The 25,155-nt window shown below is 42.3% G+C and overlaps 8 protein-coding genes across 8 annotated transcripts; 3 read left to right on the forward strand and 5 right to left on the reverse strand.

The window, feature by feature from the left end:
* Positions 1 to 6,858: 6,858 nt before the first annotated feature.
* On the reverse strand, positions 6,859 to 8,078 carry L203_102434 (uncharacterized protein; the record flags this gene model as incomplete). Its single annotated transcript, XM_066211860.1, has 9 exons — positions 6,859 to 7,099; positions 7,153 to 7,246; positions 7,307 to 7,436; positions 7,490 to 7,547; positions 7,601 to 7,673; positions 7,726 to 7,759; positions 7,808 to 7,846; positions 7,906 to 7,939; positions 7,999 to 8,078. The coding sequence occupies 9 exons, from the start codon at positions 8,076 to 8,078 to the stop codon at positions 6,859 to 6,861; spliced, it is 783 nt and encodes a 260-aa protein (XP_066067957.1).
* A 169-nt stretch (positions 8,079 to 8,247) lies between these two features.
* L203_102435 (uncharacterized protein) lies at positions 8,248 to 9,321 on the forward strand (the record flags this gene model as incomplete). Its single annotated transcript, XM_066211861.1, has 6 exons — positions 8,248 to 8,412; positions 8,463 to 8,503; positions 8,568 to 8,637; positions 8,682 to 8,830; positions 8,892 to 8,949; positions 8,995 to 9,321. 6 exons carry the CDS (start codon positions 8,248 to 8,250, stop codon positions 9,319 to 9,321), a joined length of 810 nt encoding a protein of 269 aa, XP_066067958.1.
* A 96-nt stretch (positions 9,322 to 9,417) lies between these two features.
* On the reverse strand, positions 9,418 to 12,593 carry L203_102436 (uncharacterized protein; the record flags this gene model as incomplete). The annotated part of the gene is made up of 18 exons (XM_066211862.1): positions 9,418 to 9,430; positions 9,479 to 9,534; positions 9,582 to 9,702; positions 9,758 to 10,059; positions 10,108 to 10,184; positions 10,243 to 10,273; positions 10,322 to 10,373; positions 10,623 to 10,935; positions 11,419 to 11,491; positions 11,534 to 11,656; positions 11,716 to 11,792; positions 11,839 to 11,910; positions 11,968 to 12,072; positions 12,120 to 12,203; positions 12,260 to 12,276; positions 12,328 to 12,420; positions 12,471 to 12,520; positions 12,573 to 12,593. 18 exons carry the CDS (start codon positions 12,591 to 12,593, stop codon positions 9,418 to 9,420), a joined length of 1,680 nt encoding a protein of 559 aa, XP_066067959.1.
* A 270-nt stretch (positions 12,594 to 12,863) lies between these two features.
* L203_102437 (uncharacterized protein) lies at positions 12,864 to 17,278 on the reverse strand (the record flags this gene model as incomplete). The annotated part of the gene is made up of 25 exons (XM_066211863.1): positions 12,864 to 13,053; positions 13,109 to 13,224; positions 13,282 to 13,391; positions 13,442 to 13,700; positions 13,755 to 13,811; positions 13,865 to 13,987; positions 14,054 to 14,086; positions 14,135 to 14,365; positions 14,415 to 14,545; positions 14,596 to 14,634; positions 14,703 to 14,761; positions 14,804 to 14,975; positions 15,026 to 15,139; positions 15,183 to 15,239; positions 15,294 to 15,409; positions 15,679 to 15,781; positions 15,838 to 16,050; positions 16,105 to 16,127; positions 16,178 to 16,296; positions 16,353 to 16,376; positions 16,536 to 16,799; positions 16,851 to 16,883; positions 16,931 to 16,989; positions 17,042 to 17,148; positions 17,208 to 17,278. 25 exons carry the CDS (start codon positions 17,276 to 17,278, stop codon positions 12,864 to 12,866), a joined length of 2,823 nt encoding a protein of 940 aa, XP_066067960.1.
* Positions 17,279 to 17,469: 191 nt separating this feature from the next.
* On the forward strand, positions 17,470 to 19,209 carry L203_102438 (uncharacterized protein; the record flags this gene model as incomplete). The annotated part of the gene is made up of 4 exons (XM_066211864.1): positions 17,470 to 17,756; positions 17,861 to 18,304; positions 18,356 to 18,488; positions 18,532 to 19,209. 4 exons carry the CDS (start codon positions 17,470 to 17,472, stop codon positions 19,207 to 19,209), a joined length of 1,542 nt encoding a protein of 513 aa, XP_066067961.1.
* Positions 19,210 to 20,492: 1,283 nt separating this feature from the next.
* L203_102439 (uncharacterized protein) lies at positions 20,493 to 21,649 on the reverse strand (the record flags this gene model as incomplete). The annotated part of the gene is made up of 5 exons (XM_066211865.1): positions 20,493 to 20,872; positions 20,923 to 21,217; positions 21,270 to 21,323; positions 21,377 to 21,565; positions 21,629 to 21,649. 5 exons carry the CDS (start codon positions 21,647 to 21,649, stop codon positions 20,493 to 20,495), a joined length of 939 nt encoding a protein of 312 aa, XP_066067962.1.
* A 285-nt stretch (positions 21,650 to 21,934) lies between these two features.
* Positions 21,935 to 22,438, forward strand: L203_102440 (uncharacterized protein; the record flags this gene model as incomplete). The annotated part of the gene is made up of 2 exons (XM_066211866.1): positions 21,935 to 22,327; positions 22,382 to 22,438. 2 exons carry the CDS (start codon positions 21,935 to 21,937, stop codon positions 22,436 to 22,438), a joined length of 450 nt encoding a protein of 149 aa, XP_066067963.1.
* Positions 22,439 to 22,738: 300 nt separating this feature from the next.
* On the reverse strand, positions 22,739 to 25,005 carry L203_102441 (uncharacterized protein; the record flags this gene model as incomplete). Its single annotated transcript, XM_066211867.1, has 4 exons — positions 22,739 to 23,013; positions 23,068 to 23,186; positions 23,239 to 23,444; positions 23,497 to 25,005. The coding sequence occupies 4 exons, from the start codon at positions 25,003 to 25,005 to the stop codon at positions 22,739 to 22,741; spliced, it is 2,109 nt and encodes a 702-aa protein (XP_066067964.1).
* Positions 25,006 to 25,155: the final 150 nt, after the last annotated feature.

The raw sequence follows: 25,155 nt of genomic DNA on the forward strand, positions 1-25,155 counted from the left end.
GTATGCTCCACGCAGGTCAATCTTGGAAAATACTTTTGCTTTGCCTAGTCGATCCAGTAACTCTCCAATTAATGGTAAGGGGTATCTGTTTTTTATCGTGATGTTGTTGATCCCTCTATAGTCGACACAAAGACGGAGTGATCCATCTTTTTTCTTAACAAATAAAATTGGTGCTGCTGCTTGCGACTTGGATGGAGTGATAAAGTGTCAGGATCTCAGTGATGAGGATCCGTAGTTTGGTATGTGAGTAGTGTCTCTGACTGTGTTCTCGTTACTGGGACAAGGTGGATGAAACAAGATAGATGAGACAAGGTAATAGTGATGTAGACGTGTGATACATCTCTAGGGAAAAGGTAAGTCTAAGACTACCTGTTTATATATATGTAAAATCTAAGCTATGCTATGCTATACACAAGTCAAATACAATAACCCAATACACAGATACAGGAACTAGGATGCGAGTTATCTTACAAGTAATTAATTAGTTGATTAACTCCCGATAGCATAACAAGGATACTTAACTTGATATTCTTACACAACTGTATTCATTACACTTGGCTTAACTCACGGTTACCAAGGCCTAACAGTAGTCGAGGGCTGAGTCGGTTTTTCTTCACTTTCCCCAGAGACTACATCTCTTGTGATCTGTATCTTCCTGGCGTCGACGTCATAGATTCGGTAGCTAGAAGTACTGCTATCGTGAGCATAACCCATAAACTTACCTTCTTTGTATCTTGGTTGAAGCTTGTTAGGGTTAGTGTGATCTCTGAAAAATACCTTTTCTCCAAACGCTCTTAGTCGATCCAGTCTCAGCTTCTTTCCAAACCATAGTTCGAAAGGTATCTTCTTTTCCTTACCTACCGGAGAACAGTTTTGTTACAGTTCTGTAACAATAGGTTATAAGCAATGCATAAGTTGGTGTATGAACACCGCTAACAATCCTTTTGCGGTTAATTGATGCATTGGTTAATCCCGTAATAAATCTGTCACTACACGATACGGCACTTTACCTCGTTTTGGGATCAGGAAGACAGGCGAGCCATAGGGAGACTGCGACTTTCGCAAATGCCCACTGGCAAGCCTATCTCTAATCCACTGGCGAAGGGAGTCTTCTTCAGGACGACACATGGGATAAATGCCTGTTTTCTTGACTTCCGCGTCCGGGATCAATTCGATTGGCAGGTCATACTTCGTTCGAGCTGGTGGAAGCGTTTTGCTTCTGCTTTCTCGAAACAAGTCAAGGAACTCATGGAAAGGCAAAGGAACAACTTGCTTAATTTCTTTTTTTTCTGTATCCTCTTCATTTTTATTTCTTTTATTTTCTCCAGCATTAATTACTTCACTTCTTCTTACATTCAACATCGAGTTCTTCCACCTATGCTTTGCTAATTTAATAGCGTTTACACCTGTAACTCGCGAACTGGGTTCTCTAAAAGTCACAGTGAGCTTGTCATAATCAATTCTCAGACCGTGCTTAGCCATAAACTCATCGCCCAATAACATTTCCGGACCGTTGAATGCTATGATATCTGCTTGCACTTGGATGGCTGGCTCATTTGGATGGGCTTTTATCCACAGTTCGGCAAAGCTGAGGTTGTTGAACTGTTTTTTGTGACCGTCGAGATATTTCATGGTAATTCTCGTGTTATGCTGAGTTATTTTCGCTGACTTTAGTAGTGTACTGGAGGGCTGAATGAAACAACCACTGGAACCGGTATCCAATAACGCAATCACTTTTCTGTATACATTTTTATCACCACTCAGAAGCATGTTTACTTCTGGTTGTTTGTTAGTTCGTGACAATGGCAGAGATCCAGAAGAAAAAGGTGTTGGTGGCTTAAGGCTTGGGAGGGAACGACGATGTTTACTCACTTCTGCATCCTGTTCCTCACCCATCTCCATCTGTACGTGTCTCACTGGGTTTCTCGCTACTTGGCAATGCTGAGCAATATGGCCAGGTGCTCTACACCTTAAACAACGGTTGTTGTTCCTATTACGGTATTAACCAATGCATCAATTAACCCAAAAGGGATTGTTGACGGTGCTCATTCGTCAAGTTATGCATTGCTTATATTCCGTTGTTACGGACCGTAACAGTAAGTGAGCTTGCATGGAACCTACCGAGGCTGAGTATCGTCTCTTGAGCTCATCCCAGAGTAGCTGGGGGTTTGGGTTCGCGAAGGAGCGACACTGGACAGAGAGAGATGCTTGAATCTTGGATGAAAGAGACCTAAGTAGAATGGCCAGCGTTTTCCTATTTTGATTGATGACAAAAGGATCACCTGGTTTGGTATCTGGGAGAGGATTAATCTCCAGATCCTTTATCGCGAGGATACCTTCCACGGACATCTCCCATTCACTATAGTTTTCTGGTCCTTGAAGGACTATCACTGTGTCTTTGTCTAGAGTAGCACTGTAAGACATGTTAGCTAGTGATTGTAAGGGTTGTTACCTTGTATATATGTTTGTTTGTTTGTTTGTTTGTTTGTTTGATTGTTTAATTGTTTGATTGTTTGATTCTGTTATGATCCTGCACACACAAGGTCATAACACATGTATACAGGCAGGATACTAGATATATATCATATATATAGAGTAGGTAGTTGTTGAGGATTCTCCTTGAGAATTAAAATATCATATGTTACACATATAGGCTGTTATCACTATCATTTCCAATCATCAGCATCGTCCAGTCCCATTCGGATACGTTACCGTTATATCGTCAACATGGCCACCAGCGCCATTATTATCATCGTCCACCTGTGTCGTTATCCCAGCCGCCGGCACTGGTCGTAACAGGTATGCGTTTCCTTGTGTTTATCAATCTGTTCAGTGGCAGCAGGAACAGAGACTAGGGTTGAGTTTGGATTTGCCATAGTACTAGGCATTGTTGTCAGCGAAAATGGACTATATGGATGATACCCATGGTTCGCCTCGAAAGGCGATAATCCAGTTGAAGTATGAACCGCATTGTTGTATGTAAACTCTGCTAGGTCGAGCAGCGTTGCCCAATCGTCTTGGTTGTAACTACAAAAGGTTCGTAAGTACTGTTCCAATACTTGGTTCACCCGTTCTGTTTGGCCGTCCGTTTGTGGATGGAAAGCCGTTGAGAAGTTGGGCTTGGTACCTAGGCTTTCAAGAAAAGCTCGCCAGAAGTTGGAAGTAAAAATACTACCTCTGTCTGATACGATGTCCGCCGGAATGCCATGAAGCCTCATAACATTCTGTCGAAACATCGCATCTAATTCGATAGCACCGAAACCATCCTCTTTGTATGACACAAAGTGTGCTTGCTTAGAGAAACGGTCGACGAATACCATGACTGAATCATAACCCGACGATAATGGTAGCTTGACGATAGCATCCATCGATATGGAATGCCATGGGCGAGGAGGAATAGGCAGAGACTGGAGAGCGCCGTAAGGCTTGTGTCGTAAGGGTTTGTTTCCTGCACAAGTGTGACAACCAGCTACGTATCTATTAATGAAAACTCTCATGCGAGGAAAGAAACAATATCTAGATATAAGACTATAGGTCTTGCTTTGACCTAGATGTCCTGCAGTCGGAGAGTTGTGGGCTTGATGACAAATATCCAGCTTCAGTTGGTGATTGTCTGGTATATATATTTTGTCTTTGTGCCGTACTAACCCTTCTTTGAGTGAGAACGAGTCCATATCGTTATCTAAAACCGATGATCGATTTTTGCTGGGGTCCTTCAAGTATGGTAATAGTTGTTGTAGTCGTGGATCTTCTAGCTGTTGCGTCTTTATTCGATTTACCATATTCGAAGTAAAATCATCTACAGCAATGTCAGTTGCAGAAATCACGAACTGACCTGGCTTCAAGAGTGTCCTAGGAGGTGCCTCAGCAGCTCTAGTCCCCCCTTGAAGATCTTGACGTCTCGTCAAGGCATCCGGTTTGCCCATCTGAGCGCCAGAACGGTAGGTGATTTTGAAGTTGAAGTTGGCAAGCATTTCTACCCAACGAGCCTGTCGACGATTTAGCGCTTTTGAAGTTGTAAAGTACTCAAGGCTTTTATGGTCTGTGTAGACCGTGATTTCCTCCGCACCCTCCAGGTACGCTCGCCAGTGCTTGAAGGCTTCTACTATAGCCAGCATCTCCTTGTCGTAAATCTCATAGTTTAATTCGGCTGATACGAGTTTTCTTGAGTAGAATGCGATGGGTCGGAGTTGATTTTTCTGGTCAGAATGGGACAAGACGCCAGCAATTGCATAGTCCGATGCATCCGTCTCGATTATGATGGGTAGATTAGGCATAAAATGCGAAAGAATTGGAGCGGAAGTGAATGTGTGTTTTAGGGATTCGAATGCCTGTAATGCAGCATCAGTCCATTCGAAAGGGACATCCTTACGTAACAGTCTTGTTAGAGGTGCTGTAATCTTGGAATAATTCTTTATGAATCGCCTGTAGAAGTTAGCAAACCCGAGAAATACCTGTGTATCATGAACATTCTTGGGTGCAGGCCCATTGCGCACTGCATCTACCTTCTTGGGATCCATCTTGACACCATCTGTTACGACCCTGCACAAGTAACATGGAATATAACTAATAACAAATCATAATCTTCAGATTATGGTTTCGTGATCTTTTGGTTTAGTTTATGATCTTGAATATTGGTCGGGTCGTAACATTGTTGGAAATGCAGAAGGTAGAGTAAAGGAGAGATGCATTTTTTATCTTAAAATATGTGAGAGTATATATAAAGTTAGTTCAACCATATACACTGCCAAAGGAGGTTAATTTACCATTACGTAGGTGTAAGTGCTGAGCCCTATATCATGCTTATGGAGGCGCTACGGCGACCTCCGCTATGTTGTGTAGCTTGTTGCAGGTCTGGCTCTGTCCATTATATTATTCAACCCGGAACACAAGCGTTCCTTGAGCTGTAGAAGAGGATATATAAAGAGGAATATTATAATCTATCTTTTCTTTAGATACTTCATTTCGATGCATAACCAGTGCTAGATTTGCTGTATTAGGAACACTCGTCGGTATATTAGTAGACATACAATATACCAACACAAACCCAGTGTGGCACACCAGATGCTTTCAGTAGGACGGTTAAATAACTTATCTTCAACAGACTTTTCGGGGACTCTTCTTTTATCTTACTTTATTTGCCTTTTCGTTTATTTGATATTTACTTCATTTTTCAAAATTTTCCTTCACATTCACAAACCAAAACCAAAACAAAACAGAACCAACAAATCCAAGTTTATGACCACCAGTTCCTCCCAACAAACTCCACCACTCCTCCCAGCTATTACCTCACATCTTTTCCGAGCAGGCATTCGTTACAACACAACCAAAATCTACCAGCCGCATCGCTCGATGACTGTCATGAATAATACCAATAATTAAAATCCAAGCTCTGAACCAAAAGGTCACAATAATGCAATCGGAGTTGCATTATTATTTATTGGCTATAGTCCCTGTCATAATTCCAAGGTTATGACAATGACTATCACTTCGGCTCGCAGGAGCTCACCGCTTTGGAGGGGATACTACTACGACCCTGTATATATGCTGTACTCCTTCACTCATTACACAGCACAGGGTTGAAACATTGTTACGGTCGTCCTTGTGTAACCAATTATTATATGTTATACAATAGGCCTCATCACTATATCCATATTCATATCTAAAGTACAATCGTCCGACTCTTGCACGAGTATTCCAGCCACTTGCAGTACTACCTGCAAGTCAACCACCACCGTCCTCCTGTACCGGTGGCCTTGGAATCCGGTACAGGGCCATAACATGGTGACTGCTTGTCATGATTAAATACCAACAATTAAATAATAAGCACTCAGACCAAAAGATCATAATGATGCAAGCGGAATTGATTCATTATTTATTGGCTATATCCCCTGTAATACCCAGAGTATAACACTGCTACGTTTTCATCTATCTCATTGGCTTGTTACGACCTGGTACCAGCAACCTTGGAAATCCGGAACAGGTGGATGATGGTGATGGGCTTACAGGCGATACCGTAAGTGATGATGATGATCTGCGTGGAGATCAGACGATGATCAATGCTTGTAGCAAGTGAAAGAGGCCTATAGATGTAACATACGGTATTTGATCCTCGAAGAGGATCCACAACTATGAATGCTGTATATATATATGTATTGAATATGGCTACATACAATAAATAATACAGTGTAGCAAGCAATCCTTGTGTTACAGCCATGTGTACACACATATATACCGTAAGTGTGCAGAGTCGTAACAACAGGCGTGGCTGCAACATAATGATGAAACCCACGTGAGAGTCAATTGTGGTTATAGTCTTAGATATGTTGATATCGATAAAAGTGTTAAAAGTAGTGAAGCTTATAGATATAACATATGATAATTGATCCTCAAAGAGAATCTATTTCTATGAGCATTTTCTATACATCTATATGCTGAACAATAGTTAAAGAAATAAACAAGTATTGAACAGAGCAATAGTACAATAAAAAAAAGGCAAGAGACGAACCTTGCCGATGTTGCGACTCTGCGCTGAACAATACGTGAAGGTAGGACAGCGAGTGCAGGGCTGTTACATGGATCCCAAAGTATCCAGTGACGGGATCGTAACAGACTGCATGTTATTCTTTGAGAGCCATATTGTCAAGACTGGGTCACGAGGGTGGTTGGAGTACTATGCCCTTGGGACGAGATACTGCTTGGTTATTGGATTAAGATAAGTAGAGACAGATAGCTAGATTCATTCTCTGGGGTTGTGTCTCTGGGTTGTCTATCCTTATATACATCTTCTCCTGTCCAGTGTATCCAACCCTCCACACAACCTCCACCATCCTCACTTGCTGTGTTCCTGACACAAATCTATAGAGACGATCCACCTAGTTTTTGACCTCCGCCCCATCTATGTCTCACACTTTCTTGTGCAGCAGGAGATTTGGATGAGCTGATATCTTGTGAACGAGCTTGTGAAAGCTTTCTAACGGAAATAGTAGCCGCTCTTTCATTTGAGAGGAAAGCGCGAAAAAAAGAAGGTGTTGACAGAGGATTTTGACGGCGAAGTTGAGGAGGGGCATAGACAGGAAGATATGTTGCAATGAACCACCTAAAAACCACGAGCCACTCAGTCAAGTTCTCATTTTGGTTTGACAATCTGACCATAAATGCCCTGCCAACAGCCCCATAACACCGGCTATAGCCTTCAGTGGGCCACCAGTCAACAGATCAAGAACAATGAGAGAGATAGGGTACACTATGAGCCAGAAAGTATATCGTTAAAAATAATATTGCAAGATAAGAAGCAAGCACTTACAACTCGTAGGTATAGTCAATAGCCCAAATATTGAAACTTTGACATTAGGATTCGCTCGGCACCACACATATGTTTGTGCATGAAGAAGAGACCGGAACAAAAAAGGGAGGTCAAATAAAAGATTGAAGAACTAACCGCATTGTTGTTAGTAAAATGGTAATAACCGTCCACTAAGATGCTCACTAATAAAAATACACCAAGCATGAGATGAAGCCAAGCATATTCAGCCGTGTCACCACTACTACAAACATGTGAATAATGGATATTTGATATAATCTATAATCTATTGCGCACTATACTTCCGTCTCCATTGACGATGAATTTCGGAAAATGAGGAAAAAATCGTATAATAGTGGAAAACCACTACCTGTCATCACAACGTCAGATATATCTCAACAGCTTCATAGTATAACGAGTACCTCCAAAGAAGAAACAAGTAATAGGTCGCCATAACTGACTCAATATAAGCTCTGGCCAAGATATATTTACAAAGCGACTTACCTCAAAAGATCGCAAAGTCCTCCTCCAGGACAGAGTTACCTATACACTTCATATTAGAAGTGTCCCAAAATAGTTTCCACAAGATGACCCAAGCTGACAGTAGAGGGGGACAAGATTCCGAGCAGACATGGGCTGTATACAGTATGTTAGTTGGCAATAAAACTTATGTGAGTGAGTTGAGGAACTCTTACACAGTCACAATTGCCATACCCAGTAACAAAGTCCTTGTTACTGGAGGCACAGATCTAAATAATGTGGAGAGGTCAGACATACTAATTGTAGCGACTGATAATATTTGTAAATGTTGATACTGAGGACATTTCTGCAAGCTTTAACTATCACCTAATCCACAAGTTGAGGTCACGTGACAAACAAAACAATTCAGACTTGTGGTGTTGACACCAAAACATTAGATGCTATGACAAATAAATATGATGAATATGACTCTCGACATCTCTCTGCCCCCTGAGTTGCTGTCATGCACTTCATTGGTGTCTCCTTTCACAAGCCAGACACCGGTATCTGGATGGAAAAACCCACAAGCAATCAAACCATGGCACACTGAATATAGCTTGGTTTTTGTGGTAGATAAGGTTGCCAACAAGGTATGTGATGAATGACATTATATTGTAGCCTTCCGTGCTGACTCAAATAGCTGCTGCTAGGACTTAAAAAGCGAGGAATGGGCTTTGGGCTGTAAGTGGGTCAATCACCCTGTATGCTCTACACCTTGACCTGAACATCACTTTTTATGTTAAAGGTACAACGGTTATGGTGGGAAACCAGAACAAGGAGAGTCTATGCAAGATTGTGCTATCCGCGAGCTCTATGTATGTGCTTGGTCCGTTGAAAAGGTTACTCATCAAAGTAAAAGGAAGAATCGGGTCTTACCGTGGCTGAACAAGACATCTATTATAAGGGTCTCCTCTTGTCAAGCCGCCCCAAAGCACGAGAGTCTTTAGATACGTATCTTTTGAGCATACACATATACGCATGTATGTCATGGCTAGGCAACCCTATAGAGTCAGTACCGCGATCACTCTTTTTGTATCTATCTAAACCTGCTCACTCGTTAGCAAAATAGGACTGAGGAAATGGCTCCAAAATGGTTTACAATGGAAACTTTACCAATCCAAAAGATGGTGCGGCACTTGCTTAGTCATAGATTTCGTTAATTGTTCAAGCAGTGGCCCGAAGCACGCTTGTATGTGCCTGCGATCCTTGATTCTATTCTTCACGACATGGATAAAGAAAACTTGCTTCTTGCTCGAGTTAATTATGAGTACCTGACTGCCACGGATGCGCCAACTTCCTTTCCGCCGCTACAAGGAACAAGCATAAGATTCGAGACCGATTCCATTGATAACGATGTCAACCAAGACTCGTTGCAAGAAAGACTGAGCGGATGGTGGATGGCCTTTGTTCCTCGCCAGATACTTTCTAAAAGTAGCCCTTTGACAAGGTTAATCGAATTTGAAGAAACTCGTAAATCACGCTATAGGAATTCTCCATAGATGTGTACTTGACAAATAAAAATGCATATTTCTTTATATCTAACTAGTCAAACTTTCGACGTGTTTTTTGTATTAGTTGAACATGACTTAACAAGTTTAAGCATACAAACTACCAAAATGATCAGCCTGATCTTTTAGCACATAATTGAACACTGACTCATCATCATCTGCCTCATTTTGGAAGGCAGCACCTGTGTTCCCGGTTTGTTCACTCTCGGGAAACTAAATGATCAGCAAGAGCCGGAATAGAATTAACATACTTTGAAATTGTTCCCAAAACTCCTTGATTGTTGTAGAGTAGTGCTAAACATCTCATATCGGCGAATATCGGCATCAGAAACGGAACGACGAGCGAAACGCATGGCCTCTTCAAAGTGTTCACTTATTGAGCATGATAAGTTAGTACTAGCTAATCCTGACGTTTGTTATCACATACACAGTAATTGCTGGAACCTCATCTTCTCCTTCGTTTTCATCCTCCATAAGGTCAATGTCCTGTCCAGCAGCTTCGGCCTTTTCCTTTAGTTCTCTTTCTCTGCGCATATCGGCCTCGATGCTTGCACGGATAGCAAGCTTAGCGGCACGCTGACAGATCTCTGTGAGGTCAGCCCCAGAGAAGCCGGCAGTGTTTTTGGCAAGGAAGTTTATGTCGACACGAGGATCGATTGGAGATTTGCGAAGAATGGCCCTGAGAATAGAAAGACGCGATTCCTCGTCCGGTAAGGGAATGTAAATAAGCTGTTGTGAATGTCAGTAAGACTAATAAACAGAAATAGAAATTCATACCTGATCTAGACGACCAGGTCGCAGCAAGGCGGAATCTATTTGATCAGGTCTGTTGGTGGCACCAATGATGAAAACATCTGATTAATATCGTTAATAACCAACAGTGTATTTAAAGAGCTGTATGGCCTAACTTACTTTTTTTGGCGTTCATTCCGTCCATCTCAGTCTATAGCGTGTTTGTTAGCTTCAATGTTCGGATTGTGATTAAGCTTACCAGAATCTGGTTGAGGACTCTATCACTGGATCCGCCACCATCACCGGCGGAACTACCTCGAGACTTGGCAATGGAGTCAAGTTCGTCAAAGAACATTACACATGGCGCCGCAGCGCGAGCTTTGTCAAAGACATCGCGAACGTTAGCTTCAGACTCGCCGAACCACATGGTTAAGAGCTCAGGACCTTTGATGGAAATGAAGTTTGCCTGACATTCGTTCGCAATAGCTTTAGCCAGCAGGGTTTTACCAGTACCAGGAGGTCCGTAGAATAATACACCTTTTGAAGGGGACATTCCATACTTGAGGAATTTTTCCGGGTGCTCGACAGGATACTGCACGGTCTCCTGAAGTTCACGTTTGACTTTTTCCAGCCCACCAATGTCGTCCCAAGTAGTGGTGGGGATCTCAACGACGGTTTCGCGTAGAGCAGAGGGATTATTGACGCCTAAAGCAAATCTGAAGTTCTCCATTGTTACACCAAGTGAATCAAGAACTTCAGCATCAATAGTGTCCTCATCTAGGTCGATAAGATCCATTTTTTCTCTAATTTGCTGCATGGCAGCCTCAGAACAAAGTGAAGCCATGTCCGCACCGACGTAGCCATGAGTATCGGCTGCAATTTGTTCCAAATCAACGTCATCGGAAAGCTTCATATTTTTTGTGTGAATTCTGAGTATTTCAAGACGGCCGGTAGGGTCTGGGATACTGATGTCGATCTCTCTGTCAAACCTACCATATCGTCGAAGGGCAGGATCAATTGAATTAGGTCGGTTGGTGGCAGCCATAACAACTACATTAGATCGAGCCTTCAAGCCATCCATCAGAGTGAGAAGCTGCGAAACAACTCTTCGCTCGACTTCACCATTGGCCTTCTCTCGTTTAGGGGCGATAGAGTCAATCTCATCAATGAAGATGATAGAGGGACTGTTCTTCTCGGCTTCTTCAAAAGCTTTTCGAAGATTGGACTCTGATTCTCCCGCCATTTTTGACATGATCTCAGGACCGTTGATAAGGAAAAAAAATGCCCCAGTCTCATTGGCAACGGCGCGAGCCATGAGTGTTTTACCAGTACCTGGAGGGCCAAACATCAATATACCACGAGGAGGTTTGATACCGATGGCTTTAAACAATTGTGGATGACGCAAAGGAAGTTCAACAAGTTCTCGAATCTGGTAACTTATTAACCAAAAACATCAAATATAGATACATACCTGAGCAAGTTGTTTTCTGCAGCCACCAAGATCATCATAGCCAACATCATTAAGATTAGCCTCCTCGGCTTCACGATCAAGAGGATCTCCTTCGGTGTGTATGACAGTTTCGGAGGCAACAATCTGAGTGTTGTATTAGCGATTCTTTCCCATATCCTTGTCTCATTAAATGAATAACCTACACAGTAAGGTGAAGGGTCAACCTCAACAACCTTGAAATCCACCGTTCGCATACCACCTCTCACCTGGAAAACATCGCCTGAGATAGAATGAGCCTATAGTTCCACCAATTTTATTACACATACCTTTTCGAACAGGTCGATACGCCTCAAGGAAATAAGGGCGGAGATAGACATCAAACAAGTTTCCAGAAAGGCCTAAATTTCCATTGCTTAATTGTGAGCAGTCCATGAGGTTTGTTTGTGGATGCTTACCTTCAATGGAATCGGCAAAAGGTAAGACGTGGATTCGTTTGCCGTATTTGATGTCATTGGCAGCCGAAACATGAACCAGATCACCAAGCTTTATGGCACAGTTTCCTCGCGCGACTAGATGATTAGTAAACGCGCCATTGAATTTCTCTCACCTTTGTTCATGGCAATTTTGCCCTCTTCAATGTCATCTTGACTCAGACAGATAAGGACGGTGTCCTTTCTACGCTTGCCACGAACTTTTGCGAGTTCATTCAGACACACTCGCATACAAAAAATGGAAGGCATTGCTTACCAATCACAGTGTCGCCACTGCGTAGATATCAGCACTGCGAGAAAGATTTGTGAGCAAATGAGACTCACCGAAAGAGACCAAGAGCCTCCATTGTGGTAGGGTGTAAAATTGCTACACTATTATCATCTGATGGGCTTTCATCAACTTGAAGTCGGTTGGGGCTATAAACCAGGTTATAAATAGACACATGTGTGCAAGAGAAAGTATCTACGAGCGCTTCTGCCTTAGGATAGCAGTGGCGGTAGAGTCGTCTTGGACGGCCTGGATGACGATGAGCGCAACACAATATTTGAGTTGTGGTGATACAACTGACCTTGGATGGATCATCAGCCATGGGGAATGTTTACACAGCGCTGTGTTGGGTTAAAAGAAATAGAAAGGTGCTTTTAATATTTAATTCTTATCTATTAAATGGAGAGATTTAATGGCCAGTTAAAACGCGGATCGACATTAACTACTAATCAACGGAACCTTTTCGAACGATGACGAAGTGCCCTCCCATAAGGGTGTCACATTTGAGTACAAGTGCAAGCTGGCAACATACATAATTTACGAACAGATTTATTTGTTTTTTTTTGGCATGATCTGTTGTCTCTGCCGCACCTTATAAGGGTGCAGTACATGATCTGTGGCCTCTCTGCTGCCAGTCTTTGAGCATCATATGAGGTTGAAATTTTTCATGATGCTTCTCATAAACGAAAGGTTTCCGTTGAGGTACTGAGAGGCGTTTATCATTGTCAACCGAATGGTATGACGGAGGGAGTACATCTCTCTGGATCTTGACCGAGGTGTGGCTGTCAAAATTGTCTAGTTGATTCAGATGCACACATTTGCACATATCTCACCTACGGAATTGACCCTTCCTCGTCCATTGTCGACCTATGAGTAGCATCCTGCCAGAGTCTAGCCATAGTGTTTCTCAGAGCTAGACGAGGGATAAAAACAAAGCAACAGGCGGCCGATAACTGTTCAATCCGCGTTGATATCTTGTATTGCTACTGATTAAAGAGAAAAAAACTGACCATGTAGCAGATACAATTCCAGCACATATCCAATAAAAACAGAATGCCTTTCAGAACATAAATTAGGAGACTCCAGCTTCCGTTTTTCTCAATTCTCATAAGAGAGGGACCTATAGGTGGCTTAGTTTGGTAGATATCGCCTGTTTGAATGCGTGCATACTTGAAAAGAGTGACATGTATGGGTAGCGGTAGGGAAATTTTTTAAATTTATTCGTGGCCTCCACAATAAGATCAGACATGTAAGCCAGTCTTGTTTCTGTGTTGTTCAGGTGTTCTAAGACTTGGTGGACAGCTTGGGCGCTGGAATTGATGGAAGCTGCGGTGGCCTCCTGCAGAGATGCGACATGGATGGACATCTTCAAATTTCTGTTAACCGATTCTTGAAGGATGCTGATATCGTCTCCTAATCTTTCTAGTCCCTTATTACAGATCTTTGAGCCTGTATGTATTTGGATTTTTGAGCCACTACTCACGATATTTAAATTATCGACGAATTGCATGGCGTTTTCCCATGACGTCTGTAAATCGCCCTATTCAAAATGGTCAGAAGTTGACAGCAGGGTTTACCTTTGCAGAATCTCACAAATCTTTGTAAACTTTGGATCTGTTGAAGGTAAAAGTTTTGAGTGGTTGATTCAAGATAGGTATTCAAACTTCTTAAGGAAGTGAGCGTCTCATCACGTTCATTGTTCAATTTTGAACCATGCTTTTGACAGTCAGTCAGGACAAATTAAACATGATTGTGCAGCCTCTGATTTTTGACGTTACAGACCTCATTAATAAGCTCTTGTAATCCTACCGATATCTTAAAGAACCGTTAGCGACTTTCGGAAGACCTACATTGATAAACTACCTTATCCATCCAGTCATCTCTTAGACTGGCAAACTCCTCTTTCATGATAATCCCTGCCATGTTGATATTTGATTTCAATTCATTCTCAACTTCTCGCCATAACTGGTCCTTGCTGTCGTCCATCGTTTCAATGGCGCTCCGCATATCTTGGGCAAGGGCCTTATATTGTTCAATTCCATTTTGGATACTGGTGTAGGTTTGAGTTGCTTCATCATGGCTTATTTTAAGCTCCTAAACGTAGGTTTCAGTAACAATACTCTCGGCCAAGTAAGCATGATACAGCTTGATGGTTCTTGAAATAGTTCTCCAGCATTTGCTCTCTAAGCTCTTGAGCGTGTTCTCGAGTCTTGAGATGCCTCAGAAGAGCCAACTTTTCTTTAGTTGCATTCACATATAGCTCTTTTGCAAGAGCTTTGGTTGATTCAGCACAGTTATCGTGGCTGTTGTGATTGGTGGCATACCTGTTTGACGCTCCCCCTGAAGTACATGGCATAACTGAGCTGTATCAATGGTTAACAATATCAAAATACGGCTTTTTGTATTCGCCGGTCATGAACTATATTCTTACTGGCGTCTCTCAAGAAAGCATTATAGCTAGTCCATTCTTGTGGACTTCGATGAATTGCTCTTGATTATATCATCAGCCATTGATCAAAAGCGTTCACATACCCGAGACATCGTGATTGCTGATGGCTAGAGTTGTGCTCGCTGGATGGCCACACTATGCTTCCTGCGTTCTGTGATAATCTCTGTTGTTCGATATGTTGAGACCAAGGCAAACACTCATTTGGAGCGGGTTGAAGAGCAGACTGCATTGAGCATAGGGTGAAAGAAATAGCAACTTTGACAATTCAGCAGAGAGTAATATTCATAAAGGAGAGAAGGCCTCACTTCCTCGTCTATCATGCTCTGTTATCTGTCTGTCTTCAGTTCCATAACATAGATGTCCCAATCGCGAAGCAATGTCAGAATGGCAATCTGAGCTTGTCAATGACCGGTAAAGAGCTACAAAGGTCAAAAAAGTTGCTTCGAAGCATAGCACCCTTACATTCATCTCCAATAAAGGTTTTCAGGTCTTCCGCACTCAGTCCAGTTCCTATAGAACCTAACAAGTAGTCAGCGTTGAAAGTATAAGCGGCATCATAATGGTCTTGCTTACTTTTTGAAATTGAAATTTTCTGCTCTTTTTGACAAGAGACAAACGGGAGAAAGCAAGCAAGGTAAATCATGATAATATCGACCAGCATTGTATGAGGTAACAACCACCCCGTGAACCTAACTTGAAGAAGATGAAAAAGGGGAGAAACTAAGATGAAAAAAAGTCCAAAGTGAAAAGTGTAAGAGCAGAGAGGCTCCCGAATGAATTGTTTTTAACGTAATGGACAGTGGTTGACGAGAGGTATGGATGATATCATACTATCACTGATAGGAATCTGCAGGTGAATAACTGGAAGTTTTTTCTATGAGATACATGTAATAGTCCAAGATTGCCTAGTCCGATGGTAGTACAAATACTCATTATACGACAGTTATATCAAACAGACCGCCCTAAGGGCCAATCTTTCTTCATTAACCATTCTCCGTGAGATCCAAACCGGTAATTGGTTTTAAAATGTATGCCATCTCCCAGAGGTTTCCCAAACGGCACTGGGTCGACATTTGAGCAATGTTTTTCTTTTCTTTTGTAGCATTGTATAGCTCACAAATCCAGCCTAAAGGACTATCGCCCATTTCCGTTCTCCACATATCCATCTTTGACCCAAATTTATATCGCCCATCAACTGTGGAACCTCCCCATTCCATCTCCCACTTCTTTCGCACTTTTCTTTTCTCTAAATTATGCCAGAAAAAGCCATATTCTTTTTGAAGAACAGCCGACTCTCTCTCGCGCTGATCGCGTGTAGCAAAGCTTTCTACTGTTGTCCTACCACTTAGTATCAATTCAACATGAGTAATTAGCATGATCGCACTAAAGAGCCCAAAAAGAGCTGAACTATACTGGCGTTATGTGCATGGTCTGATTGAGGTGAAATTTGTACGTACACAGCGGTCAACCCTATAATTTGACCATCTGCGTTCTTTGACTTTGCTGCAACTATGATCAAGAAGACCATGATATAAAAACAATAGACTGCAGTCCAAAAGTTGAAAATGATGAAGAACTACTTTGCCCTTGGACTCGGCAATTTGTACCTTTTAAGAATGAATGAAAACTCACTTTGTGATTCGACCAGCCCACACACTGTCCAATCCAGACACAATGATCTGTTGGTCAGCATTAACCAAGGCCACGAGACGTACGATCGAACTGTAGGACGCAAGTCCCGCAATGTCGACAGTGATGAGTTCTATCAGGCTTGACTATTTGGCAGAACTGGCACCATCTAGGTACATATTCCACAAATGGCACTGGTCTTTCTACTTCTCGCCAATTGCGAACTTTTGCCTTTGGATTTTTCGTTGCTCTTTGTGTGGCATTTAGATTCATGAAGGGAGCAGAAGATGGATTAGGGTACCATTGATCAACAGCTTCGTTTGCCAAGTTGATAGCGGGAGCCAGGACAGAAGGGTCTGGTCCTGCGCCTTCGTTTTGAATAGGCGAGACGTTGGAATTTTGAGGCTTTGAATAGTTGGAAGGATCGGGAGCTGGCGATTTTTCTATATACTGCAGCAATAAGCTACAGTTTAGCCCTCAACATGATTTAACATTGCATACATCTCTTGCATAGCCAGGGGCCGTTGTGATCATCTATACTTGGATCAGTAACTCAAACCCTTGACAGCTTAACAGCTTACCGTCACATAACTCCAAACGAACAACAACCATAAAAGTATAAAGGCAGCCAGGACACCAGCTAAGGATAATAAAGGTGAGCTAAATCGCTTGTATATTGAGCTACAACGCACCTCCAATACTACGTCTCATACCTGAAGAAGAACGCTTTCGAATTATTGGAGCACATGCTCTTCCCACAACGACATAGAAGGACCATACCACTAGGCCAAAGACGATACTGCAGAAATAGTTAACATTGTAGTAATCTTTGCTTCAGGTGGACTAAGCTCTACATACAAAATAACGAATTTCCTCTGTATCCACCATTTTGGTTTGCCTCGCTCATTTTTGACTGAAAGCCGTCGCATCTAGAGTTGTAAACAGGATATTTTTGTTTTCTTTTGTAATTGGCATATGATAAACATGGTGAATTTCGATTAACATAATATAAAAAAGGGCAGTGAGGCTCACCCCCCTGAAAAAAAAAAAACGCAATTGTTTCTTAAACATTAATTTCTATTTCAACAAGCAATGGGCAAACGGTAGGAGACGAGCAAAGATGCCTCCCATAGTGGACCTCTTCTCGGCTGCCTCCAAGCCTATGCCCATGGTTGACTATTTTCCTTCTCGACCGCTTCCTTTCGCTGCTACTCTTGTACCACTCGACCCCAACACCTCTCTTCCAGCCAAACTGCCAAAACCAAAGCGCCATAGAGAGCCCATTCCAAAAGAATTTCCTTCTCCCCCTTATCACCAGCGACATGTGTCTGCAAAAGCCCTCACTGAAAACCTCAAGGATCTTGCCTTTGACAGTAAACATAAATCCACCATAGTAGGTACGGATGAGTGGATGCAGGAAAAAATCTACAAATGCGCTGAGGATAGTCAGACTACTGGTTCTCTGGATATAAGGTGAGCGGCTTGGCCAGGAATGATAACTGACCTCTCAGCCGCCTTGGTCTTGAATCGCTTTCAACCAAAATTGCTGACTTGCGCGATCTTGTCGCAACTCCACTAGCCACATCACCTTGTGTGGACCTTTCGGGCCACGAAAGCCCATTCGCAACTCGTTCCAAGCCATTCGGGCGTGTCAGTACGGCTCCTCCCACCGCCTCGTCTTTTATCAACAATGTGAATCAGTCAAGAGAGCGCGACCCTTTGTGCCAGTCGCCCATCTCTCGCTCGCCGGTTAGAGGCGTTGAAGCCCGAGAACAGGTCACTCCAACAAAGAGCCATGTATCATTGATGCCCAGTGCAATGCTGAGTAACGGATCCCCTGGCAAGACTAAAGGGCCAAGGAAATCTATAGAGCGCAGTAGAACAGGCCTTTCTAGTTTGGGGCCTACACAAGCTTTGCCTGTACAACTGTTTGGATCACAGAATAAACTAACCAAGTGAGTTCAGTCTAACCTGACAAACTGGACTCCCTGCTTAATGAGATGAAGTTTACCTTCAGCTCTGTTTGAGGCCACGAATCTCACAGTTCTGACCTTGCGAAACAACCGTCTAACTTCACTTCCGGCCGCTATTGGAGAGCTGCATAATCTCAAGGAGCTGAACATTGCCAACAACAGTATTGTACGTTTCCCCAAACTGGAGAGAAGCTTACATTTAGATTGAGCTTCCATCTACAATTCTCTCCCTCAACCTTGATCTTTTCATTGTCCAACCCAACCCATTTCGCAAGCCAGAGGCTCCTGAAACACAACTTGGCCCCCTCATACGATTTTATGACTCCTCTGTTCCTCGGCTGAAAGATCTTTGCATGTCTATACTCATCTCCCCTCGACAGCCTTACAACTACCCTCCATTTCTCGATAAATACTACTGGGATCTTCCTCGTCGAGGGATACCACACCCTCTTTTGGATGCCGCAATCATGCATGAGATGATCCCAAATATTACCGAAGAAGACATTAAACGAATCTTGCAGCTCTTTCGAAGTTTCAGCAACGAGCTAGTTCGCCAAAGGCGAGCTCAACCTTTAAAGTTTCAAGACTTTGCCGACCCATTCCCCCGCTCACATCGCGCACCTCCCCCAGATAACGCTTCGGATAACCCATATTATTATCATTGTCCATCTCATCGGCATTTTGAAATGGACACAGAGACTTCTTGCTCTCCTAGCCGGCACTTGTTTCTGCAGTCTGCAGAGGAACGAGTGGAATGGAGAGAGATTTTTGGTGAAAAGAATCTACCTGTACGGTGGAAAGGTTGTTCCCCAGGATGCTTGGCTTTTTTGGAGGATGAGGAGGAATGGAGTATAGATGAGGCAGAAGACCAAGAAATCAGGCTATAAAATGTCCGGAACATCATCTTGATTAAGTCATATTTGAAGATAGAAATCATTGCTCCTTCTATTTATCTCTAATATTGGACAAACTTGTAGCTTTTGGATCCATGGGTTTCAACATTGAGCCATGAAGATATTCTTATTATGATTTTTGAACTACACTTCAACGTTGAGACTATTCATAAACAAATGACTATGGAGGCATATAATCACATGACATTCACCATTTGGCCAGAAAAGTGTCAGAATGATAGATAGGGATGAGTCAAGATAAGTGATACGGTTGTATAGTTGGATAAATGATAGTGTTGAACCAAAGTAGACCTGGCAGAGACGAGCAGAAGCTGAGAAGGTATAACCAAGGACACTTGGTTTGTACATCCCTACAGAATCAATCTTGATACCTGTATTCATATATTTGGCAATGGTCTTCCTCCATATATAAGAGAAAAGCTGGTTTCCTTTTGAAGAATTTATTAGCTCTCATCTTTCATAGCAGGACTTTATTGCCACTATGTTGTGGTAATTTGAACTTTCATCACACAAATTGCGACTATCCTACTAGTGTATCAAACAGACGGCAATACATAACTGAGTTGTCTGACTTTGCATCATGAACCTCAAAAGCTTCATAAGTATATTATCATCAGAACACTTCGTAATTTTCATTCTCCCCCCATGCCAATCTTCTTTACATAGACAGATAGTGGTTGACACATGAAGGTTCCACTTTTATGTATTCGCACAGTGACAGTGATGACCATATTGTACCTCATAGATTGAAGCCAGTTACGAGCTGTTTTGCGTAAGACTTGAAGAATAAACATGGTATATACATAAGTATACGCAATAACATGAATCAGCTTTTGTGTTTTCAACAACGATGAGTTCTATGTAGGAAATGAGGAATAGTGTGTAGAACAGTCTTTAGACAATTTCAAGGGCCAAAACTATAACAGATGCTTTTGCGTGCTTTCAGCATTTAGCATTGAATCATCCTTCCAAATTCTGGGAGATGGCCTCTTCTTCTGTGGGGGATTTAAAAAAAATTATATGCGACACATAGTGCAATTGTTTGTTGGGATGATTGAAGGCAATCTTGCCAATACATGTGACGACTAAACGAATAAAAAGATTTCAATATCCATTACCGATTAACCTAGGTAATCCTAAACCTTACAAGGTTGAGATCACTTGAAGAATTGATAAATCGTACAAATTTCAATCTTGCTTTTCTGTTACACTATGTTTGAGAAGTTTAAACTGGTACATTAAGTGTCATGAACAACTCAGTCAAGTTTTCTGGCCCATCTTTTTCCGGTCCCTCCTCCATCAGAAATACTTTCTGTTTTTTCTGGAGTAGTATGAATTCCCTTTTCTGATTGACTCTGTCTCTTCATCTCTTCTTTCTCTTCTCCACTTGGCCAATAAATGATTATTTGGATAGCCAACACAGTATTGAGAATTGAAGCGCTGACAAACCCCCAAAATATGAGGGTATCACCAACCTCCTGTTTATTAGTGAAAACACGAGCTAGACACCCCAGGAGACCATTAAAAACAGCGAAAGGCGAAAGATTGCCAGTTGAACGATTTCTGTGGTTGGACATGATTTGAGGTGCTTTAGCTATTAAGGAAAGAGGAAGAGTGGCGGCTTGTAGCAGCGCAACTGAAAGAAGGGTTTCAATATCAAAAACGGATAAACTACAATTAACTCACGTATTGTCATAGGGCATAAGAGATCAGACCATAAAAAAACGCACGCAGTAGCGATCAAAGCAGCGCCGATTGCGACCTTTTTGTTATTCGTGTTTTGATTAACAGTCAGCTGCTTGCTTCCTATGCCAGACATTCCGCCTCCAAAAGTATTACTTGAAGGACCCAACTTGAGAATGAGAAGAGTAATAATAACGTTTTGAATGCCCATAAAGAAGTTTTCTCCATAAGTCGAGAAAGGAAACTTGTTTCTTGAATTATAAGCCAGGTTTATACCGTATGCAGTAGTCTCTAGAGCCTATTAGAATACATCAGCGGATCCATCGCAAATCAGAGTACTCTGAACATACATATGAAGACAGAGAAAGGCCCCGAGCAGAGCCAGTAGATACAATCGTTATGATCTACGCAATCAGATTGTAAACATCTTTGGGAGCGTAGTTCAACTCTCACTTGCCTGGGGGATCTTGACAATACTACTTCCAACAACAATGGCTAAACCTATTGTTTTGGAAAGGGCATATTTAAGGCAATCTTGGTTTGTGATGTTGACATCATATACCAGTGTTTTGTAACACTGTTCGCCAATAACGGCTTCTACAGGAGTTCTGAGAAATGATGGAATATTATGCGTAAATGCAGTAACCTGCATGGAAAATTAGGTTGCTCAACGGAACAACATTGGTTTGTATTTTTGGGTAAAACCTACAGCTGAGTGTGAAGTAGACATAGCGGTGGTTGACGGAACCGCTGATGAAGACCTCAGGATGACAGGTGGCAGATTGAGCAATCTGAAATGACAGGAAAGCGGCTTTAGATAAGATAATGGGCATACACCAATATTGTCAGTCTCAATTGTCAACAGTGTAGTTCTTCACTGGCGGAAGTAAATCAACTTTTTGTGAGCCCCCCATTTACAGAGCCGAATATTTCCATCGCCAATTGACTTTATCTCTTTTTTAATTTTCAATCCGACATTCTGTAAACATTCCAAAATTAATTGAAAGGCATTGATATGGTTGTTGTTGTCGAAGAAGTCCGTGACGAAGCTGTTGAGGAGGTTGTATTGCAGGAAGGCGAACACGAATCCGATTTTGAAACCGACTCCCACGTCTCTTCTACTTTTTCAGACGATGATGACTTCAACCTCGCCAACGAGAGTATCTATGACCGAGTCGCCGCTTTGAAAGACATCCTTCCACCTAAAGTGCGACAAAGCATTTATCAAAGATATAAGTCAACAACCGGCTGGGCTTGGTGGAGTGTTCAGAGCGCAGGTACTCTTGCCTGGTGGGTCAGTACCAGTGCTCTTTTGGTCGGCTTGCCTCTGGCTTTGGCCATTGAAGATGAATCTCGAGTCGTTGCACAAGAGAAGGAAATGCAGATGCAGAGCGCTGGCCAGCAACAGGTCTGTTTCGTCTTTTTATCGAGTAATCGAAGGAATCTGATAGAATCGCCTTAGCTTCTTGGCGCCCCTCAGCAGGGCCAGTCTCAGAGTATTGTCCCCCCAGGCTTTTAGCATTTTGGTAGAACAGTGCAGTGGTTACGACGCAGAAGCGGAGCCATCCATGCAAACTTCGACGAGTATAAGTAGAGGGCAGTAAAATGGTCAAAATGTGGGGAGCATATCATGGGAAGTGTACAGTATCAGCACTGTAACCTGATTAAGCAGCATGTATCTTTCACCTCTCTTGAGTCACACATAGCCGCTGTTACTGCTTCTTTGCCATTGAGAACGATCAGATTGACTTGCGTACTTGATAGTGACATGCAACATACCCATGAGGTGAATTGAAAACTAAAAATACTTGTAAAACATTTATATCGCTTTCGTGCCTCCCATGAGTCTTTCCTCTGTGAGCAGCCCCGCCATCTTATCCTCTGCAGTTTGGAAACTACCCTGGCTTAGGCCCTTCATCCAAAGAGCCATCTTGACGGACCGCGCTCTAACATCTAATCCAAGCTCAACAACTCCAAGCCCTATATTCCAATAAGTGTAATTGAAGAATGAGATTATTAATTGTTTGACAATACTCAATGAAAACCCCTGTGTAGAAAAAGCTTGACGGAAAGCAGAGAGGTCCGCATGCCAGACTGTAATGATTGAGTTACTATTTAGGTCATAAAAATTTATAAGTCATTACATACCAGCTTTGGCACAATAACGTGCGACGATGACAAAAACACGGCTCTGTCCATGAGTTGTAGCAAGACTTTGATCAAGCGATCTTTGAAGATCAGACAGTTTGAGTATCATTAGCATACGTCTGTAGAATGTTAATTCATACTCCAGCGCCTCACACAAATTCATATACTAACCTTGGAACTACACGTAGAAGCTCAAAAATTGAGATTATCAATCCATCCCTTTCCAGCATAGCAATCCTCAACTTTTTTATTTGGTCTTTATCAAACGTTCGAGAATCAAGAAGTGACGTGGGTCGGAGGTCATTAGTAAAATCATTTGTATTGCTATCATTGGCCATATTGATTTGTCCGGTAATAGCTGACTCCAAGATGGGATACTAGAAACACATCTCAGTATGAATGTCATGCAGTCTTACCAGAGTGACTGACCATGTCATCATCAATATTTCCTACCAGTTTTGCGTAATGTCTTCTCTCTTGGACCGTTTTCCTCGAGCTTGGCTTGATAAGTGATAGCCAAAAGTGAGCATAGTTGACTCTCAAGTCATCGGGAATATCAAAATATTGCCCATGATCAAGGAGACATACGTCGAAGTTATACGGTGAGTGGGAGGAAGGAGCTTTGGGTCGAATGAGAATGTTGCCGTGGTGAGGGTCTGCATGGAAATGACCGTTGAGGTAAACCATTTGACTAAAAATTCGAGAAAGCTCTTGAGATACTTGATTTCGATCGATATGATGTTTTTGCAAGTACGCCAGGTCATCAACTCTTGCACCCTCAATAAATTCCATTACCATGCATCTCTTTTCCGCCCAAAGTACCTCAGGCAGGTATAAGCTCGTTTTTCCTTTTAGATGCATGAATTCATCCATGCATCTTTTAGAATTAGTAGCTTCGTGCCTAAAATCCATTTCAAGTGGAAGCATCTCGTTCATTTCCTCTCCGAGCCAACTAAACTCGAAATCAGGAAAAACATATCTTACGAAATGAATAGCAAAATTGACAGTAGCCATATCAACAGCAGCAAACTCCTGTAAATCCGCATGTTGAATCTTGACTGCTACAGCCCTGCCAGTCTTTTTATCCACAGCTTGATGTACTTGAGCAAGAGAAGCAACGCCAATTGGAAAAGGTGCAAAATCGGCGAATAAGTCGTTTATACCCAGCCCTAAATCATCTCTGAGCATAGCATCTGTCTTCTCTACTGGTGTAGGGTGGCACTGATCTTGCAAAGGCCGCATAGTTTCTGTCCATTCTTTTGGTAATACTTGCACAGCAGCGACGTGTTGCCCAAGCTTGACATAGATTCCCGAATTTTTTCTGAGGGCTATTAGCATTCGCTCAGCACTACGTTTGTGACATTCTTTTCTGGCTTTCCTTTTGACATCTAGCTCGTCCTCCGTCAATTCTCTTCCCGGTTCACCGATAGATTTTTCGCGAGCAAAGACTCGTTTGTAGTCCCATACATTGATTAAGACAGCTTGCATTAGGCGTGCACATCGAACAATAGCAATAGCTACATGTCGAAATGGAGAATAAATGTAGTAAAGCAGAATCAAGGCAGTGAGAAAGGCAACCAGATTCCGAGCTCTGCGTAAACGCTGGTTCGAAAAACCGTGCCATATTGGTAGAGGTGATGTTCGAGTGCTCAATTGAGAATTTTTAGTCGTTAGAGAAGTGAAGCTTCTTTTGGAGATATTGAGATTCGACAGTTCATTATTGAGACAGCAGTCTCGTATTTCTCCACTTTTTCGACGGCAATAACGTCCAGGTGACAATAGAGTACCACGAAGTGGCGCAGAATACTTTGGTGATAAGCGCTGTACATGTAGATGCTGGCTTGAGGTGATCGAAGGTCTGCTACAAATGCTCTTGATAGATTGCTGACAAGATCTGGTAGCTGGAAAATATCCTGCTATTCCAAGCACGAAAATCATGGCTTCTGAATCTCTACCGTTGAGATAATTTTTGGGATAACTTCAGAAAAAACAAAAAGATGAATTTCAATAAAGAATCTGTTGAATGGCACGTGTGCCTATCGGTGTATTTTTTGTTAGGCGCCCAACTCTCAGACCCCTGACGTCACT

The sequence above is a fragment of the Cryptococcus depauperatus genome, chromosome 3 (assembly GCF_001720195.1).
Source record: "Cryptococcus depauperatus CBS 7841 chromosome 3, complete sequence".
NCBI classification, from domain to species: Eukaryota; Fungi; Basidiomycota; class Tremellomycetes; order Tremellales; family Cryptococcaceae; genus Cryptococcus; species Cryptococcus depauperatus.